The following is a 22,998-nucleotide window of genomic DNA, read 5'->3' as shown; positions in this document are numbered from 1 at the left end:
TTTAATGAAGCCGGAAAATTAATAAGTATTTGGAACATAAATAAAGGTCACAAGAATTCCGCAAGTTTGTTTTCCTCCTTTAGCAGAACCAGAAGCAAGAGAAAGAACAGAGAAGAGGATAGATAGACACGTAAAGGCAAGAGTTCCTGAACTTCATGGATAAAATGGATCACATATGGGAGAGATAGGAATGTCACTTTTGGGAAGAAGACGAAGAAGAAGAAGGGGCAGAGTTTATTTTTATTCTTATTATTACTAATGTAAGGAGTAAGGCCCAAGCAAAGGGTCAGTTCTTACACGAAAGGTGAAAGTTTGGGACGATTTCATGTTGAAGAAGCTGGACAACTAAGGAGAAAGAGGCTCAACGGAATGCATGAAAGGTCAAACAATGAAAAAAAGATGATAAAAATAATCTGAACCTCATCCCAACTAAAATTATACACACACGCACACACACACACACACGGGATGCATTAAGAAGTAAGTGGGCCTATTTTCGTGTTAATTCGTTATCAGTTTAGTTTACGTTATGGAAAGAAGTGACGTTAAGCTGTATACTTTTTTTTTTTTTTTTACCACAACATTAATATAGTATAGTAATAATTTGTTCATAACATTAACTAACTATTCATAATTCCATTTTTTTTCCGTTTTTATAGAGAGAAATGTTTCATTTGTATTTTTTTTAATTATGTAAAATGCAAGATATTAACGACTCCAAAGAAATCATACATATACTCATTATTTCGTCAAATTATAAAAATGTGTTAAATATCAGAAACAGAGTAAGATAATAATTACAATAAAATCTACAATTTTGTACGACGTTTTTACTGAAAACCCCATAATTTTGTGGAGCCAGTATGATAAGTCTAATCCGAGAGTGTGGCAACGCTGCTGCTCAGAGATTAACTGATGCTGGGCACGGGCTCCATCTCGTGCTTGCTTGACCTTTCTCGCTCACACACCTCTTGGCCTCATTCTCTACTGCACCGTCGGTCCAGCAAGGCGATAGGTTTGCTGCCATGTGCTATCGCCCTCGTCCGTCAGACATGTCCGGTGAGTTGGAGTTATCGCCTTGTTTTTGCAAATTAGGCGTCGTTCACTTATTCACCAGACGAATGCTTTGACATTCGCTTACACTGCATACAGAATGAAGCAACATTAAAGGGTATGATGGTGACTGACGACGAAATTGTCCTGTGACTCGTCTGTTGCCATCGTTGGACTACTAATGAGATTAGAGCCAGCGAACAGCAATGCCGTTTTTTCTTCACAATATTGGCTTTTAGTAGTGTTACCATAAACATTTCTTCTGATTTTTTCACGTTAATTTTGATTTAATGGTTAAAATGCATATTTTCCGATGCAGAATTATTTTCTGTGACGTAAAAAATCTACACATCACTAGCTTAACACATAGTATTTTTCATGAAAAAAAATAAAGGATTTCAATAGAATTCATTTCTATAAATAAGCAGGATATTTTTTATAACTTTATTCTTAAAATAAAACCTAAAAAGGGCAAAGTGAAGAATTTTATTCCTCAGCGCAGTGGTCTGTGGTGGGAAAAGCCATGGAGGGTTGCCAGATGTCACCAGAAAGCCATGCTAGTAGACGACATTCCTTAAAACGGCAAACCTGGATTAGACGGGGAAAATGAACACCCTATTTTTTATTTGTTATCATTCAGGATGGCCATGGGTGGCATTCACGTCTTTGCGTTATCCTCAGTTGATATCACGGGAAAAAGACCCTCGGGGCAGTTTCAAATCTTGGGCTTTCTCTACCACTTTGTCCGAGATCTTGTAGCACCGTCATCTTCTCTGTATATGTTCACTGAATAACTCAAGTACAGTACATTTGTAAAAATAATTGTGGGGCAGACCCAGGTGCAAATTTCTGGTCGCTGTAGCTATGGTTTTATTTTATTTCCCGGAAAAAGGAGGAATCTATGAGAAAAAATGTGCCTAATCGTTTTAGCTTTCAGGAGAGACAGACAGGGCGTGTTCTGGCACATTTACCAGTTTTAAGTAGTGTGACATTTTCTATATGAAATCTAGAACTAGAAAGCTTACTTTTACTATCAATATATATACAAGGTGTTTCAAAATTAGAGCCCCCCCCCCTCTACAGCATAAAATAAAATTGATATGGACAAAAACAAAAGTAATTCAGAACAGGTATTTATTTAAGTTTCTCCATCTGCCTGTACCACAGCTTGTATTCTTGAAGGGTATGATTTCTGTGCATGCTTCAACATGATCCTTTAAGATACTAGCAAATGTTTTCACACATTTTGAGGTCAGGGGAGCTGCCTGGAAATTCACTTAACGAGAAGAAATCGATACCACTGTTTCGAAACAGCTCCTGTGTCTGAAGAGCCTTGAAACATGGTGCCTTTTCATGCAAAAATGTGACTTCTTCAACAGACAACACATTTTCAGGATCTTTGAGGAAAGGAAATACTCCACCAGTAAGCACAGTTTATCTGAAGTATTTGCCATTCCATGACTGTCCTCTTTCTTAGATGACCCATATTAACTGTTTGGCTGTGAAACAGGAAATTTCCAAACATTCAGGAAATTTCACAGCTTGGTGACAGCGCACGTTATCGCTGATATCATCCAACTTTGCAGCCCAAATGATGTCATTTTTATGATTTGTCTTTCTGACTGTGTAAATGAAGAATTCATCTGATGCAGTAACATGGAGAAAGTCAGCTTCATCCCAATCTTTAAGAAATGAAACACAAAACCATGCACAGTCTTTTCTCTGTTGCTAAGTGATGTTGGGCTTGCTGATAACATGAAATGGCTTGATACCAGATTTTTTCAACTTATGATATACAGTACTATAACTTCTCTTCTTTCCCCTTTTTGTTTCTAGTTCAAGCTCCAATTTACGTAAGAGTTTCTTGGTTTACCCACTGCCTCAGCTATGATGTCTTTTGACTCCTGAGAAAGGACTTCAGGCCTCCCAAGATTCTCACTCTCTTTGAGATGACAGTCATATGGATTTTTGTTTCAGTTTCTTTTAACAAAGAATTCATCTCTTTTAATGTAATTAGCTATCCGGGAATGGGAAATGAAGGATGCGCCAGCATCCCTGCCCTTTCTGAAGGTTGTAAGCCCAGATTCAATCGATCCATCTGAAATCCTCCGAGTCATTAGCCATACCTGTCTCTAACTCCATCACTTAGTCTGAAAATACAAGAAATGTAAAATGAAAAATAGCTTAATAGAAACTTAAGATTATATACTTGGAGATAGGCTATAGCAGAAAACTTCATAACTTTCCATTTGTCCTGTGGAGGCGGGTGGGGGCTCTAATTTCGAAACACCTGCTGTATATTTGTATATCCACATTTCACTTTCATTGAGGAAATTTGGTTCAACAGTGTCATACATGCTTGCCCTTGGTTTCCAAAGACCGTTCACCTCTTTGAGTTCTACTGGTTATTGATAATAATGGTCTCACTCTTGCTCACGCCCACTCGTTCGATGGCACTGAACATAAAAAGCTTTATCTGCTACATTTTTCCTTTTGAAAAGTTATTTATTCCTAATAATTCGGCTTTCTTTCCAGAATGTAGGTACCCATTGTAACTCAAAGAAATGAACAGTCTTTGAAGACCAAGGGCTGGAACGTATGAGATTGTTGAAGTGTGGATATAAATGTCATGCCAGTCAAATTTGAATGGTTTGCCGAGAGAGCTTGGCCTTCCCTTCACTCTCTCAGTATTTGCAACAGTTTCAAGACAGAAGTTTTGAAAATTCTCAGATTCCAGAATCAAGGAGATCTCGGAGGAAGTCTAGAGAAGAACCGTCATGAGCTTCTCTCGAGTAATATTTTTTTGTGGCTGTCGTCATGAATATATGGAACCAATCTTTTATTACGTGAGTGGATTCCGGAGAGAGCCACCATAATTCAAGCCAGTTCAAAGGAGGATGACGTGAAAGACGTTAAATTAAGATTATAAACAAAAACGCAAGTATTAATGTGAACCAGTTCCGAGTCGAACTGTTTCTTCATAAAACTTGGTGGCCGGTAATAAAGTCACGGGGAAAATGTCACAATTTCGTCTAGGGAAAAAATAACGGGAAAAATGGCACAATTTTGGCTAGGGAAAAAAGTCACAGGAAGAAAAGGAACAATCTCGGCTAGGAAAAAGTCACAGGAAAAAATGTCACAATCTCGGCTAGGAAAAAAGCCACAATTTCGGCTGAGAAAGAAGTCGCAGGAAAAAGTGTCACAATTTTGGCTAGGAAAATAAAGTCAAAGAAAAAAGTTACTTTAATTTACAGTCTTTTGTTTATGTTTTTCTTCAGTCATGCACAAAGGGTTTGTACTAAACTCGCCGCAAAGCTGGCTACATACCGGGTTAAAATCCTTGGCCCTTGGGGGTCACTATTTAGGAAATATTGCAATTACTTTTCGTGCGCCATTTTTTGTTTACTTTTTTTACCTGTGACTTTAAGCAGTAATGTGAGCCAACTTCAAGAATACAGATCAAGACTACGGCAATGAAGAGACTATTCTAAGTAGAATTACGGAGGAAAATAGTTTTTTTTTTTATTCTAAGGAACTGAACTGTTACGGAGAGCGTTCCGCAGTTTGACAGTTTACAGGCAAGAAAGGCAGATAAGTTTCCTGTTAACACTTCAGCACTGAGTCTTGAGTGTATATAAATGCTCATCTCTGAAAACAAAACTTATTTTGTCATGTCTCTTTGCAGTGCTGATATGAGTGCAATAGCCCCAGTAGCGGTTAATTTTCTAAGAGGTGGTTCATCACTTTAAAAGTAAATTTACATTTTCAGATGAAATAGTGCCGGAAACTGAATAAAATATAAAAAAAATAGTTTTTTTCAGCAAGTGAAGAACGTAAAACTGAGGGTCATTAAGAAATTCAGAAAACTCATTACCTAATAACACTAATGAGAAGTAAAATTATAATTGATGTTTTCACTCGAGCGAAAAGAACAAAACTGTTCTAGAAACGAATTGGATTTTTAAGGGAAAATATTTTGTCTCTATATCACTTTCCTCTGCATCAATGAAGAGCACTTAGGAAGAAAGAGAAAGTCATCTTGCCTCAGGCAGCCTGTGATAAAACATTATGTCAAAGAAAGTCTGCCAAGAATATGAAACTTATGGAAAAGACGAACTCTCTCTCTCTCTTTATCTCATAGCAATGATAAGTCACCCGAGTTCTTCGACGGTTTTCCTGTCGTTCACACGCAATCCCAAATTGGGCGAAATTATTTGAAATTATCTATATGCTTACAGAAAACGGATTGAGTATCCTGCCTCGGGCAACCATTGATAGCGCACTGGACGTAAGACGATTCACAGTGATGAACTTTGAACGTTCAGCTGTACCTATCAAAAGAGAGAGAGAGCTTCTGTTATGTATTAAATGACATCGAGGCATATATCCTAATGCCGTGGTAGGTGTAATTGCTGACATAGAAGTTTATCAGCGTGATAAAGTGAGTCATGCATAAACAAATACTGAATGAGCACAATCTGACAGGATGATTGTTTTACAATGATAAAGAGAGAGAGAGAGAGAGAGAGAGAGAGAGAGAGAGAGAGAGAGAGAAAGAGTTAGGCTTCATTCACAAGATGAAATTATTGCTCTGGAACTCTTCAATGGCTAGCCTAAGATGTAAATGACCAGATTTAATTACTCAAGTCGATTACTTAAAAATAAATGATGATTTTATAACTGGTTTTCACGGAGTCAATTCGTTTCGTTTAAATCCATATCTATAAGACAGCAAATGGTTCTTCGAAAATTTGGTTGCAACGGGTCCATTCATTACAAATTCCATGTTTTCACTGCTTTTGTTAGTGATGTTCTCAGAGCGAAGATATGGCCTAATGTGGTTATGATTAATATTCATATTACTTATTACGATTATTAAAACGTAAGATTGATAATCATATTAAGGTTTGTTATGATTATTGATCATAGGGTTAATAATCATATTAAAGAGTTTATTATGATTATTGATCATAAGATTAATAAGAATATTGCGATCTATTATGGTTATTAATCATAAGATTAACAATCATATCAAGATTCTTTACAAATATGATTAGTTAGATTATTAATCAATTACTGTTTATTGCGATTATTGATCAAACCATTAATAATGATATTAAGGTTTATTATGATTATTGATCATAAGATTAATAATCACATTAAGGTTTATTATGATTATTAATCATACGATTAATAATTATTTGGCAGTTTTTATGATTATCATAAGGATAATAATCACATTAAGATTTACTACGATTATTAATCATAAGATTAATAATCATTTGGCCGTTTTTATGATTATCATAAGGTTAATAATCATGTTAAGGTTTATTACGATTATTAGTCATTAGATTAATAATGAATCACATGGCGGTTTTTGTAATTGTCATAATGTTAATAATCATATAAGGGTTTATTATGATCACTGATCATTACGAACCATCAACATAAGGACTACCCATCGTCCCACTGACGACTTAAGGCAAGGCCTCTTTCCCTCTACTGCCAGGCTTTGGAATTCCCTCTGCAAGCCTTTGTTCCTTGAAAGGTGAACAGGAACTGTCATGGGTACAGTGAGAATCGACCAGAATGTAGGATTTGGGCCAAAGGCCAAAGGCTGGGATCTGTGAGGCCATTCAGTGCTGAAATGGAAATTGATAGTGAGAAGGTCTGAAAGGTGTAACAGGAGAACCTCACAGTTGTTAGGAGAGGTTTGATAGCAAGATGGAAGAAAGGAATATGAATGGAGATATAGTAAAAGCAATGAAAGGGAGTTGCAGCTAGTGGCTGAAGGAACGCTGCGATGAACCACAAGTAACACCTACAGTGCACCACATGCGGTGTATCGTCACTTAACGTAATTACACCTGCCTCTGATTCCCTAATAATGAATAAACGAAAATATGAGAAAAATGTTGTCTGGTGTCAGAGTATTTGCCGCCAAAATAAATCATTATTAATCATAATTTGCATACTTCGAGGACTTGAAAAGTATAATTACGAGGTAGGGTTGATACTCTCTTTTATTTGTATGTATCATTATATTAATTTCTCGTTTACCTGCCTAGAAGTCACTGTCATACTACAGTGAGGTGTGGGTGTATTAAAGTACTCTCATATCAATTTATAAATGGTTTCCCCGAGACATAGAAATAGACAGAAAAAATTATCAACCTTTTTCTGAATTACTTTTAGATGAAGAAACTGCTATGTTCTTTTTCACTCTGTTGGTCTCCTATGGGTTCGGGAGACGTTCTATCTTTGAGTTTCCTCGGGTTCTTAACAGGTAACTCAAGATTGGTCACTTGTCAACTTGAGTCACCATTCAGACTTATGCGGTTTATGTTGGTACTGGGAAAAGAAATCTAATGTCCTGCAGAGCTGTTTCAATGCCTTTATTGAAGAGAAAAGTAGTCCAGGGTATCAACAGATTTTTGTCAGCAATGGTCTTAATCTGGGTGAATGGTAAATCTGGAGGTTATTATTATTATTATTATTATTATTATTATTTGGGGAAAATTCTCTACCAAGAGTCTATACAAATATTTTAAAGGGTTCACAATGATAAAAATGTTAAAAGTTCGTGTATAATTTATAAACACCTTGTAAAAGCTTTCGATCAATATTATTATTATCATTATTATTAATGTTGTTGTTGTTGTTATTACAGTAGTTTAACCAGACCACTGACCTGACTTCCAGCTCACATAGAACTGGAAGTATTAAAAAGGGGGGCGATGGGTGGGTGGAAGAAGGGGAAGCTTTTCCAGTGCCAACATTGAAGAAAGAGACAAAAGGGCAAATCACCAAATGGTCACCACTTCACCCAAAATGACCACTTATTTTAATCGATATTTAATTGGTGAAATGATACAATTACATCTTTAAGCATACCATTCAAAAGAGTGAAACTATATTTTGAATGGTATGCTTAAAGATGTACTTGTATTATTGTTTCACCAATTAAATATCAGGTGAAAAAAGAGGTCATTTCGAGTTTGCCCCATAGCTCATTCTTCAATGTTGGTACTGGACAAGCTTCGCCCTCTTCCACCCACCCTCCCTCCCACCCCTTTTTTTAATGCTTATAACAACCTTCTTCCAGTCCTATATGAGCTGGGAGTCAGCTCAGTGGTCTGGTTAAACTACTAATAATAATAATAATAATAATAATAATAATAATAATAATAATAATAATGATAATAATAATAATAATGTTCGAAAGCTTTTTCAAAATGTTTATACATTTTACAAGAACTTTTAACATTTTCATTATTGTGGCGCCCTTAAAACATTGTATAGATGCTCTTGATAGAGAGTCAAAGAAAAAGTTTCACTCTTTTTGAATGGTATGTTTAAAAGTATGATTGTATTGTTGTTTCGCCAATTAAATATCGATTGAAATGGTGGCCATTCGGTCGTTTGCCCTAAAATACCGCTGATTTTGCTGAATAAGACCCCCAATCCATCTCTTGCCCAGTATACACTTCCGAAGACTGCGGCCAGACGCGCCGTTACACCTTCCGGCGCATCAAGACGACGACAATTCGCTTCCAGGTGAAAGCGCCCCACGACGTAGCCATCTGCCTCTCTACCGACGACGGAGAGGAGCCTCAGGACAAGTATGAAATCTTCATCGGCTGCTGGGAGGACGGCAATTACTCCGGCATTCGGCGCCACAAGCATGACAACGTCTGCCGGGTGGAGACTCCGGGGATCGTGACCGACGACGAGTTCAGGAGCTTCTGGATCAAGATCCAGCGCGGCGTGGTGAAGGTTGGCATCGTCGGTCCTCTTCTTCTTCTTTATTTCAGTAGGAGATCTGGCCTCTTTTTACTGGAGCCAATGTACTCCTCTGCAAAATCACATCAGAAATACAAAGATTAGACATGCTAACTTTTATTTGTGGATGAATATCAGTTTGCTAATATCGTATGTGTAGTGAAGGTATGGGATGAATCACGAGTTTATCTAGGCTAAATCACACGAGGCCATTCCAAATTCTGTCAAAAAATATACGTCTGTATTAGTAGGAGTAGTAGTAGTAGTAGTAGTAGCAGTAGAGTAGTCGGCATTTGCCCGTGCAATGGCACACTGAAAATTCATCTTAAATAGATCTAAAGGCCTTTGCATGAAGATTTTGCGCAGTCTTGCTGATCAGAAGCCTTCGCTATTTATTTCTTGGAATAGTCATGGCTGCTAGAGGAGTTTCCATCACAAGCACTGAATCGATCGTATATATTTTGCCTTGATGAAATTATGGGTTTGCAAAATTTTCCGCTCGTGCAACTAAATGTTTACTTCTTACGTAACTAGATTTTAGAAGAGAAATACAAATAAAAGCCACGTTAACATTATGTTTGTACGTTGTAGAGGAATTATCAGAGGAGACAGGAATGGCGTAAATGGCAGTTTTATTTATATATATATTTTTTTTACTTGTCGTCAAACTGGAAATAGGTCAAATCCCACTTTTATTTTCACAGGGACAATCTCAAATTAGCTTTTTATTTAACTTACATGTTCAATTTAGCAAAAAAAGAGAGAGAGAAAAAAGAAACTATTACCTCTCGAATAAGGAGATACAAAATCCCAAATTTAGAATTTAAATATATGTACATTTAGATTAGCTGCTTTTAAATTCTTATATTTAACTTATTGTGACAATGAATCTCCGGGGAAAACAGCTCGCTCATATATGGTTTTGCTGGCAAGACACAAAAGAGGAACTTTTGATCATATCGATGTTCAGATTCAATTTTTAGAAGTCTCCCTCTCATACCTTCACGACATAGGCCTACCTCAAGATCCGAGGCAGGAACCAGTCTCGATAGCTCCTCCTTTTTTATGCAATTTCATCTCAGTCTTTCAGTTCCATAGTTCAATGGCACGCTGACCAGCTTAAAGTAACGCCCCCTAAGAGTCTCAGCTCCCCCCCCCCCCCCCCCCACATCCTTACGCCAGTTACCACCGCCTCACCCAGTTTCCTCCCCCTTTATAGGTTGGAAGGAGAGGTGAAAAGCACGCCTTCATGTCCTACACCGACCGCGATTCGCTGCTGCACGTCACTTGGTATGGATTTTCGACGGGATGGGGTGCCTCAGGGGAGTGGATTTTCCCCGGTATGCTCTTGTGCCCCCTTGCTGCTCATGACTGGTTTGCTGTTACTTTCCACTATATACATTTCTGAGTTGTAAATTTCCACATCTCTGTCGATACGCTTCCCCGCTCCTTTAATCCTGGGAATGCCTCATCTCCCGTTGTTTTTCTAGAACCGTTCTGTACAAAAAAAAAAAAAAAAAAAAAAAAAAACGCGGGGCTGGGTGGGGGGGAAATATCCGCTTTCACTGACTACGAACTCTTCTTGCACGCTGCTTATGGCCATGCTACCAACATGAGAAAAAGGTTGTCCAAATTCTTCTACAAACCTCCTTCGGCTATGCAGAATAGCTGCCTTTGAAATGGGATAGGAATTGGCTGCTCTAGCTTTAAAAAGGCTTCGTTCTTAACCTCAGAATACTCGGAGCGAACGATCCTCGAAATGTCGGATGAGGCACCACTGGATTAAAGGATTCTGGAAGGGAGAAAGCAACCCGAAAGTGACCCCACCTGCAGGGGGAGCCTTGAAAAGAAAGTCCATTAAACATTGTAAGTCCTGACAACATTCACTGACTATTTGTGTGTTTCCCGGCAGATGATGACGACGGGTCGTCTTCCTCATCTTCCGCCATGTCGTCATCGGATTCGGAGGCCGAGGACATCAACAACCTGGATGACAGACGTAAGGATGATATATGATATATATATATATATATATATATATATATATATATCTATATATATAATATATATATATATATATACATTATATAAATATAGATAGATAGATAGATAGATAAATATATAGATGGATAAATAAATAGATAGATAGATAGATAGATACATTCATACATAGATAATTTATACTAGGTTTATTTTTCTATCATTATTTCATACATAATTTTACCACATGTGGATGTAATTTCTAATTCTTGCATCACAGCGTTATAGAAAACGTTGTTATTATTATTATTATTATTATTACAAAAACAGGACTGACTCACCACCAAATGTTAGAACAAAGGAAAAAGCGACTAAAACCACACCTGTCACACACACAAAAAAAGTAATATGATAATACTAAGAGACAATACTTATGGTTTTTCAAGATAACAGTGTTTCACTTAATGACTGACAGGAAACACCTGTGTTGATAACCCACACAATAACTGGCACCAGCCAGCCGGAGGAATCAGAGATAACCCTCGCGCGCATACTGGACTATTTCCTTTATAATACAGGGTGGCCATAAAGTCCCAGTACCATTACGAGTATTTATTGTCTATAATGGTACTGGGACTTTATGGACACCCTGTATATGAGGTTCGCTGACGAGAAAATAGTGGAGCTGAGAAAGAACAGCCAAATATCCGCGCTTATCTGTCGGTCAGGTTACCGGCGTTCATAAATGAATATCATTATTATTACTATCATTATTATTATTATTACTATTATTATTATTATCATTATTATTATTGTTATTATTATTATCAAGTAACGGTGCTCTCTTTGTTAAATGTAAGTCAGGAGAATTATTTCATACTCACGTAAAATTAGCGGCAGCGGCGAGAGAGGAGAGAGAGAGAGAGCGTTTGAATGTAGAGAGAGAGAGAAAGTTTGGATGTAGAGAGAGACTGAAAGAAAATTTGAATGTAGGGAGAGAGAATGTTTGGATATACATAGAGAGAGATAGAGAGAGAAAGTTTGAATGTAGAGGGAGAGAGCGAGAAAAAAGTTTGAATGTAGAGAGAGATAGAAAGTTTGGATGGCGAGAGAGAGAAAGAAAGAGAGAGATTTTGTCTGTAGAGAGAGCGAGAAAAAAGTTAGAAGGTAGAGAGAGATAGAGAGAATGTTTGAATGGCGAGAAAGAGGTAGATTTTGTATTTAGAGAGAGCGAGAAAAAGTTTGAAGGTATATGAGAGAAAGTTTGAATGTGGAGAGAGAGAAAACATTTTTTAATGGAGAGAGAGAGAGAGAGAGAGAGAGAGAGAGAGAGAGAGAGAGAGAGAGAGAGAGAGAAAGTTTTAATGGAGCGATTGAAAGTTCGAATGTAGAGAGAAAAAATTTGTCTGTAGAGAAAAAGAGAGGAAAAAGTCTGAATGTAGAGAGAGAGAAAAAAAATTTGTATGTAGAAAAAGAGAGAAAAAAGGTTTGAATGTGGAGAGAGAGAGAGAGAGAGAGTGAGAGGGAGACCTTACCTTACAGACCTTACATCTTGTTTGGGTTTCCCCAGGTCCCTCAGTGTGAGGCACCTCTAAAGTCTACCAGAGAGCTGCTGGTGCATCTTCCGGTATATTTTGCATCTTCCAATCTTGGATGGTCTGGGATGCAACTTAGATATTTGTCGAGCTTATTCTTAAACACATCTACGCTCACTCCTGATATATTCCTCAGATGAGCTGGCAACGCATTGAATAGACGCTGTATTGTCGATGCTGGTGCGTAGTGGATTAATGTCCTGTGTGCTTTTCTTATTTTTCCTGGTATAGTTTTGGGCACTATTAATCTACCTGTTCTTGCTCTTTCTGATATTTTTAGCTCCATGATGTTTTCGGCAATTCCTTCTATCTTTTTCGATGCCTGAATTATCATGTATCGTTTTCTTCTCCTTTCTAGACTATATAATTTTAAGGATTGTAGTCTTTCCCAGTAGTCAAGATCCTTAACTTCTTCTATTCTAGCTGTAAAGGACCTTTGTACACTCTCTATTTGTGCAATATCCTTTTGATAGTGTGGGCACCATATCATATTGCAATATTCAAGTGGACTACGAACATACGTTTTATAAAGCATAATCATGTGTTCAGCTTTTCTTGTTTTGAAGTGCTTTAACAACATTCCCATTTTTGCTTTACATTTTTCCAATAGAATTGTTATTTGATCATTGCATAACATGTTCCTATTCAACCTCACACCAAGGTCTTTAACTGCTTCCTTATTTGTGATTGTCTCATTATTAGGTCCCTTATATGCATATAGCTTTCTTTCTTTGTCTCCATAATTTATTGATTCAAATTTGTCAGGATTAAATACCATCCTATTTACCTCTGCCCAATCATATACTTTGTTAAGGTCTCTATGTAGCGCGTTCCTATCTTCATCACAAGTAATTTCTCTACTTATTCTTGTGTCATCGGCGAAACTACTCACTACCGAGTCCTTAACATTACTGTCTATGTCTGCAACTATAATAACAAACAGTAATACAGCTAACACCGTACCTTGTGGCGTACCGGAAATTACCTTAGCTTCATCCGATTTCTCATCGTTTGCAATAACTATCTGTTTTCTGTTGTGTAAAAATTCTTTTAACCATCTTCCTACTTTGTCCACTATATTACGTTTTCTAATTTTCTTTGCTAATATATTATGATCTACCTTGTCAAAAGCTTTTGCGAAGTCTAGATAAGCCACATCTGTTTCATTTCCGTTTTTCATATTTTTGTATAAGTTCTCACGGTGGACTAACAGTTGGGTTTGTGTACTTTTTCCGGGTACAAAACCATGTTGTCCTATATTAAACAAATTATTTTTTTTAAATGTTTCATAATATTTTTCTTCATTACCCTTTCATACACTTTCATAATATGTGATATTAGACTCACAGGCCTATAATTACTTGCCTCTAGTCTTGATCCACTTTTGAAAGTAGGGGTAATATATGCTAATTTGTGCTCGTCATAAATCTTGCCTGTATCTACACTTTGTCTTAATAATATTGCAAGTGGCTTTGCGATAGAATGAACTACTTTCTTTAAGAAAATAGCAGGAACACCATCAGGCCCAGCTGCAGCTCCATTTTTAATTTCATTAATAGCCTGCACAATATCTGCTTCATTAATATCTATGTCTGATATATATTTACTATTTTCATCCCTTATTTCTGTATCATCTTCCATTATCAATTCTAGGGGTGAATTCTCTCTTATATCTTTCTGCCAATATGTTGCATATTTCCTTTTTTTCATTCGTTAATCTCCCTGCAATTCTTAAAGGGCCTATTTCTATTCATCTTTTATTCATCTTTTTCATATACGAGTACAGTAGTTTGGGGTTTTGCTTGATATTTACTAGTGTTTTTTCTTCCAAGTCCCGTTTTTCATTTTCTTTTGATTGTATAATCTTTAGTTCTGCATTTTCTATTTTACTTTTTAGTTCCATCACTTTCCAAGCATTGTTTTTCTTTTGCAAGACCATTTTCCACTTTCTGATTTTCTGGAACAAGATCCTTCTGTCTCTTGGTATGCATGACTGGTGTTTACTTTTCTTCTTCGGTATATATTTATCCACTATTTTTTCTAATATTTTATATAATATCTCCGTATTTACCTGTATATCATCACTTACGAAAATGTTATCCCAATCTTTGTTTAATTCTTCATTTATTTCTGACCTTTTTATACTTTTACCGTAGAAATTGTATTTTCCATATCCTTCCCACTTTTTCATTTCTTGCTTATTTCTGTTTTCACTTGCTTTGGAATGGACTGTTAATTCTATGACATTATGGTCTGAAATACTCGCATTATAAACTATTATTCCTTTAACATAATTCACCTCGTTCACAAATACTAGGTCTTAAGTATTTGTTGAATGTTGTATTCTAGTAGCATATCTAATAGCTTTTCAAATTGCCTCTTATCTTCTGCAATACTATTACTCTCTTTTTTATATGTACAAATACAACCGCAATCTCCTATTCGTTCTTTCCAGTCTACAAAAGGAAAGTTAAAGTCTCCGGATAGGAGAATAGTCCAGTCCTTGTGATTTCTACGTATATCATCCAATTTTTCTATTATTGTGTCAAACTCCTTAGTATTAGGGGGTCTATATATTACTATATTCATTAATTTTTCAGATTCAAATTCTACCGCAATTAGGTCACATTCTGAGTTACTATATTTCTCACATATTTTTCCTTGTTTTTTGTCTTTCCCATATATCACGGTTCCCCCTTGATTCCTATTTTTTCTATCTGATCTATAAGTTTGGAACCCTTTTATTTGATCGTCATTACCAGTCTCTTGGGAATACCAGGTTTCACTTATATTCATTATATCTATTTTCTTTTCAATTTGGGTTAGTTCTTCTAAGAACTCTTATTTTTCTTTTTGAGTTACTGGTAACTAAACCCTGCGCAGTCATCACTGTTATGGTTTGCGTATCTCCTTCATTTAATATGGGTAATAATAAGGATTTTCCCATGTCTCTTTCCTGTTCTGGTATGTTGTTCTTTTCTTCATTTCCAGAAATTCTGACATTAAAAAATCCAACTTTTCCATAATATTTGATCTTCCTTCATCATAATTATTCATTTTGTGTATGAATCTGCAATTTTCTCCGTATCTGTACCATCCCCTAGCATCATTTATACAGCATTTATCTCTTGAGCTGTATCTTGGAGCTGATGCTTGGAAATTCTTTGCTGACACTCCATTATCGCGGTGATGGCTTGCTTTTTTCCTTCACCTCATGTTCTTTGTTCTTCTCTTTATTTGTTTCTTTTCTATTTTGGATTTTATTATTTAGTTGATTATTTATTTGATTTTGATTCATGGCTACAGGGTGCATATATTTACATTTTTTGTTGTACTTACATCCTTTTCCTTCTTTTAGGTTTTTGCATATTTTTGGATGTAGATCTCTGCATTTGTCCTCATAGCCATCTAGGTATGCACATTTACCATAGATTTCATAGTTGTGACATACCTTGGGATGTTTGTAGTAACATCTTTCACCGAATCTGCGATTCCCTCTTTTCAAAAGGGGCAGACTTTTTCTTTCTTTTCTATTTTTTCTATCTCTATCCCATCACTATGCAGATCAGGGTAAAACCTCTTTGGGATTTTATTTTGTGTTGTCATGTCATAATTTATTTCCTCGTATGTGTGCTGCTTTATTGCCTCATATGTATTATCTATGAGTATCTCTGCATCCATACTCCTGTCTTGTTCTTTGTTTTCATTATTTTTTTCTGTCATTTCAGTTTTGTTTTCTTCTCTTCCATTTTCTTCTTCTTCCTCTTCCTCTTCTTCTTCTTCATCTTCTACTATTTGCACATTAAGTCTTGATTTAATAACATTGTCTATCCATGACAGACATGTTGAGCAAAATACTTTGGTATCCTTACACGTATTTTGCATGACCTCAGCACATTGTGGATGCGTGGGAATGTTGCATGCAGAACATTTTCTGATCAGGTTTTGTGGATTGACTATGCTATACCACACCTTACACAGTTTGCATGCTTTTGGCATCCTTTTTCCTATTGCATCAATTAGGATATTCACAACGTTCACCTTATTCATTTTCTTTGTTGGAATATGTTGCTTGATGTAAATTTTCTTTATAAGTCTCTTGACCACTTGGATTTTATTTGGAACTCATTCAATTATTTTCATGATGTTTTCTAATGATTTATTCCAGTTTGAAGGATCATATCCTTCCAATATTTCTATGAATACTTTTGTGTCTTTGATTAGGGCTGTTATTGATCTCGTAGATCAATAACACAGAGAGAGAGAGAGAGAGAGAGAGAGAGAGAGAGAGAGTGATTAGTTTGTCAGCAGCGCCTTTTACGCGTCAAATCTAGTGGTGTATCCATCGGGTGATTTGTCACACCTGCGACCTTATCAAAGTTATGAATTTCCGTTGGAACACCTGAAGGAGATTAACTGTCGTTCTAAACACGGGCCCCGTCCCCAAACCCACCCACCCCCCACCCCAACCCCATCACTAACCCTCGAGATGTAAATTAACCTCTCTTATCTCGCACATACACCTTCGTCAGGTACGCCGGAGGATCTGCGGCTTATCTCGTCCACCTATGGGCGCCCTTGGGAGGTGATCAGAGCTTATCTTTATCTAAAGGATTTGCTGGAGTCTGGGTCATGACTCTTGCTGTCAGCCTTCAGATCGTACAAACCATTTTATTGTGTCATTGCTGCCCCAATACAATTCAGTTTGTGTTTTGATATTATACTTACATTTTTATTTATTTACTTATTGGTTAGTTTATCCATTTTTTTAATAGATGGTCTTTTTCTGTATCTCCCAATACCTTTTGTTACCTCTTTCGAATGAACTCCTTAATATTCTTTGGGAGCCTGAATTTCAAGTCAGTGGCCCATGTGGTGTGCTTATCCCATATGGATAGGTGTCATCCTTTGAATAACAATAATAATAATGATAATGGAAAAGCTTAGAATTCGCGAACTCCCGCAGTTTCGGTTCTGCCCATAATATTAGGCGCTAAGTGCCAAGATTGGCAGATATATACTGGAAAATTACCCTCAGATATGGCATTGGGAAGTATAGCATGTGAGATAAGCAGCTCCATAATGTATGTAGTATGTATATTCATGCAATAACCAGGTACTTAATTCACCGCTTGGGTCGTAATGCAGCATAACCAAAGTTAGAGTTTTTGGGGTGGGGTTGCTGGCCACACACCTTGACCTCGTGGGTGTTGTATCTTGTATGATACTCTCGGGTGACCACCCATCCATGTACCGACCACACTCAGCGTTGATGTAGAGTAATCACGTTGTTATTCTCGTAATCCCTATTTCCATTTTGACATTCCAATATACAATTTTAGGCGCTTCAGATTATTATTATTATTATTATTATTATTATTATTATTATTATTATTATTATTATTATTATTATTTTGGAAGAAAACCCTCTTTTAAACAAATTCTGTTGATTAAACTGGCAGAATTCAGCGAATTAATCGTATATATTATCTTTTCTATTTTTCTTAGTAATAAGAAAAAATGGAAAGATAATATATAAGATTAATTCGCTGAATTATGCCAGTTTATTCAACAGAATTTATTATTATTATTATTATCAATATTGTTTGTGGATTTGATTCTCCATTACTTAATTATTATTATTATGATTATTATTATTATTATTATTATTATTATTATTATTATTATTATTATTATTATTATTATTACAAAAACGTCTTTTTGTTTTCTTCTGAAGATTGAAAAAGAAACCGACAAAATCACTGTGTAACGTGTCTACTTCTAAGTATTTACGTTTAATTTTACTTCACACTCGAGTACTTTTAGACCCTATCTGTGGCCCATTTTCAAGAGATGTTTAGGTTGTCAGCCTGGGTCACAGCTCCGCAGTCTTTTAGAACTTCTTCTCGTTGAGCTGTCATTTATGTGATGGCTGTTCTGGTTTCCTTGAGAGTTGCTAATCCCCTCTGGTCGCTCTGATATTCTGAGCTGATGGTCAATGGGATTAACTCTTGTGGTGGTAAGGGAGTGGTCACCAAAAGTCTGTTGGGCAGAAAACCTAATCTCCAGGTCAGCAGGGTCAATCTTATCTTCTTTTAATATCAAATCTCGGCTTATGGGATCTTCTGAGGTAAAACCTTTTGTTTCCTTCTATTACTTTAATCCTTCTGATGGCTGCTCCTTTTATTACCCTCCTGTGACTAATTTTATTGCTTTTGTATATAAGCCTACTGTTTTTAAAATCCATCCTATGGTCATTTTCCCAACAATGCATAGCTATAGCACTCCCCTGAGAGTTCAGCTGTACTACCCTTCTGTGTTCTTGGATTCTTGTGCTTATTCCCTTACCTGATTCCCCCACATATTTGTCTCCACAATTGTTGCAATTGATTACGTATACCCCCGCTACATTTTCTGTATTACTGTCTTCTCCTTCCAATTTATGACCATAGGACCATAGGATGGATTTAAAAATAGTAGGCTTATATACAAAAGAATAATAAAATTAGTCACAGAAGGGTAGTAGAAGGAGCACTCATCAGAGAGATTAAAGTAATAGAATGAAACAAAGGTTTTACCTCAGAAGATCCAATAAGCCGAGCTTTGATATTAAAAGAAGCTAAGATTGAACCTGCTGACTTGGAGATTAGGTTTTCTGCCCAACAGACGTTTGGTGACCACTCCCTTACCACAAGAGTTAATCCCATTGACCATCAGCTCAGGATATCAGAGCGACAAGAGGGGATTAGCAACTTTCAAGAAAACCAGAACAGCCATCACATAAATGACTGCTCAAAGAGGAGAAGTTCCAGAAGACTGCGGAGCTGTGACCCAGACTGACAACCTAAACATCTCTTGAAAATGGGCCACAGATAGGGCCTGAAAGTACTCGAGTGTGGAGTAAAATTAAATGTAAATATTTATTATTATTATTAATTTATATTATTTATATTATTATTATTATTATTCTTAGTATTAGTATTATTCTTATTATTATTAGTATTATTATTATTATTATTATTATTATTATTATTATTATTATTATTATTATTATTATTATTATTATTATTAGTTGATAACGAAATTTGCATGATGATAATAGCGGTGAATATTCACCATAGTTAATTGCAGTTTGGGATCTCAAAACACCTCTCTCCCTCGTCAGCCATTCAGTACAAACGCCCCGCCAGGTGGGTGCCCTGCAAGGGGGGCTACTTCCCCCAGCGACCCATCTCGGGGGGCGAAGGCCCCGACGGGGAAGTGTACGTCGGGTTGGCACGCCACGAAGACAGCTACGTCATCGGCATGGTCGTGCCCGATCACGGCGTCTGTTACGTGCCCTACGGAGGGAAAGTTGTGCCCAAGTCAGAATATTTTGTATGTTCTCCTCTTCTACTTCTTCTTCTTCTGCTTCTTATTCTTTTTCTTTTTCTTTTTCTTCTTCTTCTTCCTTGCGAGGGATATTCCAAGAATGTTATATCACCTAAAACTCCATCTCTCTCTCTCTCTCTCTCTCTCTCTCTCTCTCTCGATTTAGATTCCTTTAACGTATATTTTTAGGGTGGATTTCTCTCTCTCTCTCTCTCTCTCTCTCTCTCTCTCTCTCTCTCTCTCGATTTAGATTCCTTTAACGTATACTTTAGGGTGGCTTTCGCTCTCTCTCTCTCTCTCTCTCTCTCTCTCTCTCTCTCTCTCTCTCTCTCTCTCTCTCTAGATTTAGGTTACTTTTTCGTACACTTTAAGGGGTGGAATTCTCTCTCTCTCTCTCTCTCTCTCTCTCTCTCTCTCTCTCTCTCTCTCTCTCTCTCTTTAGATTTCATTTTCATACATTTCTCTCTCTCTCTAGATTCCTTTTACGTATACTTTTAGGATCTCTCTCTCTCTCTCTCTCTCTCTCTTTAGGTTCTTATTTCGTATATTTTTAGGGTGAATTTCTCTGTGAGGTAAACTTTAAAAAAAATTGCATATATGTTATTTCTAATCACATTTTAAACTTTAAAATGAATATGACACATTTCAAATTATATTTTGTCTGATGTTCTCTATGTAGTTAAATTTTTTTTATTCTTTACTGTAATATCGATTTTAATTAAGTAACATTCAGTGTCATTGTACATATTTAGTCTGTCATATATTTTCAATATAATTTGATATTCTTTAGTATTATTGAAGTTTATTGTAATTTTAATATTATCTTTCCACGCGTTCCTATTTTCTAATCCAGGCGTGTGGCTGACGACAAAATTGTATTCTCAAAGCTGATTCTCAAAAATGTCTCTGACACAAAAAAGAAAAAAAAATTAAAAAATTAAAGAATTAGACAATTTGACTTTAATTGATCAGTTGAACATTCAGATATTTAAACCTTATTTATTTTGGCAACCACAGAAATCATTAATAGTCGGAAAAGTCTTGGTAGAACATATTTTTTTAGTCACGTCACTGAGAAACATTACCAAATCTGGACCAACTTTCCTCAAATTCCACAGGTCCTGAGTAACCCGGGCTCTGTCAACCTGACCTGGGAACCCTCGAGCTGCGGAAAAGTGCCCCCGGGGGCACTCAACGGGGGCGTTGACGGGTTTGAGGTTCTTTACATCGGAAGGGTACTCGTTGATGGCATCACCTCAGTGGGGAAGGTAGGGATGACGTCATCGTGATTGAGAGTTTTCTTCTTTTTCTTCTTCTTCTTCTTCTCCTTCTTCTTCTTCTTCTTCTCAGCGAAGGATAATCAGAAATCTCTCTCTCTCTCTCTCTCTCTCTCTCTCTGTCTGAACCGGAAATATTTTTGGCTGTCTTCTTTTTCCTCTCCTCTTCTTTCTTAGAAAATAAAAATAATAAAGTAAAACGCAATGAAACCCGCCTTCATGAAGAGATGGAATCCACAGTTTAATATTATATATATATACAATTTTTAATATAATATATATATAGATATATTATCTATATATATATATATATATATATATAGATATATATACACTACATATAATATATATATATAATATGATATATATATATATATATATATATATATATTATATATACTATATATGTGTGTGTCTTTTACTGTAATACAACAGTATAATATGCAGGCCCATAAAACACTTCTTCATTTGTTTTCTGTTAATAATTATAATGTGTCTTTTAGTGTAATACAACAGTATAATACGAAGTCCTATAAAAAACTTCTTCAGCTGTTTTCCACCTAATAATAATAATAATAATGAATAATAATAATAATAATCATAATAAATAATAACTAATAACCTAATAATAATATAATAATAATAATGCCCTATTACATTCTCGCACAGGTGCACCCAAGTCACGGCTGCGTCTACGTCCCCTATGGTGGCGCGGAACATTCCAGTCGTGATTACGAGGTACTGTGCGTTAGAGGTGTGCCTGTCAACATACAATAGCAAACAAGAAAGGTATAGCAACATATAGCCGAGCTGTCCCGTAAAACGTGAGCTATCGAAAGAAGACATTGCAAGTGGGAGGGAATTGATGATTTATGTTATTACAGAGAACAGAAACTTAAATTAACACGCACAATAGGAGGAATAAAACAAGTAGGGGAGCCGTTATAAAGGTGAAACCTGCACATTACAATTACCATTGCTATCGTGTGAAACAAGATGTCCGGAGTGTTTGATGAATTTTGAAGACATTTCCAGTTAATGAATAAAAGTTTGAAATGATTCTCATCTATTTGAATTGTTTCCTTCGACACTTTAATAGACTTGCAATACAGGTGATAAATAAGCGATTAATGTACATTTCTTTTTTCAAGCTAATTCTCCCCAGTAACTGGGCTTCTTGAACGCATTTATGATCATAATAATTTGTTATCTTTGATTCCACAATTAGTTCCCTTTCACACATGACGCTGCCCTTTTCGAACATCACAAAGTTGATGACATTAGGGTCATCTATATAGTCACAAGAAAGGAGCTGGGATTTCAAATATAGTATATAACGAAATTCTGAATGGGGCTGAATTGAACGATAAGGATTTCTTTGTTTCTTCCACCTCTGGAGAGGGTAAGCAATAACATTAAGACTTACCACAGCAGTTACCGAGATAATAAAAAGAATGGTGTACTGTAGTTTTTGTCACCAATACGACTTAAATACGTCGTATACTAGTCTATGCGCCAGCCCAGATCTTGGTACACCACCTGATCCAAATTCCATAGGCATTTCCTTCGTATTATTCATGAGCAATTGATTTCAGCTTAAGAAACTTATCAAATTGACAGTATAATGCACATTTATGAAAGGTTTAGTAACTCAGACTAAGCTGCCGCAACACGGGAAAGGTTATTATACCAGAATGTCATCTAGAAAAGTTAGCCTTTTCCGCAAATTAAATCTACAATTTGTCACTATTGTTGTTAAAAAGCTGTGAAAAATTTAGGTGTGAGCCTATCAGTTGAAACTATCGGAAAATCGAACCTGCCTTTGCAGTGCTGAATGATCATCAGCTGACACTGGTAGTCCTAGCAATTCGGTTTTTTTTTATCTTAAGCATTGATCTGACGTCATCATTCTCTCCATTAAACATGGAACAATCCTAATC

The 22,998-nt window shown here is 36.3% G+C and overlaps 1 protein-coding gene across 1 annotated transcript; it reads left to right on the top strand.

Annotated features, from left to right (window-relative positions):
- The first annotated feature begins 957 nt into the window (after positions 1–957).
- LOC135212302 (uncharacterized) lies at positions 958–22,037 on the top strand. The gene is made up of 7 exons (XM_064245725.1): positions 958–1,059; positions 8,534–8,829; positions 10,055–10,175; positions 10,748–10,834; positions 19,576–19,787; positions 20,900–21,049; positions 21,728–22,037. The coding sequence occupies exons 1-7, from the start codon at positions 1,026–1,028 to the stop codon at positions 21,833–21,835; spliced, it is 1,008 nt and encodes a 335-aa protein (XP_064101795.1). The 5' UTR covers positions 958–1,025; the 3' UTR covers positions 21,836–22,037.
- The last annotated feature ends 961 nt before the right edge of the window (positions 22,038–22,998 follow it).

The sequence above is a fragment of the Macrobrachium nipponense genome, chromosome 40, assembly GCF_015104395.2.
Source record: "Macrobrachium nipponense isolate FS-2020 chromosome 40, ASM1510439v2, whole genome shotgun sequence".
NCBI lineage: Eukaryota > Metazoa > Arthropoda > Malacostraca > Decapoda > Palaemonidae > Macrobrachium > Macrobrachium nipponense.
This window is presented reverse-complemented; position numbering and strand designations above follow the sequence as displayed.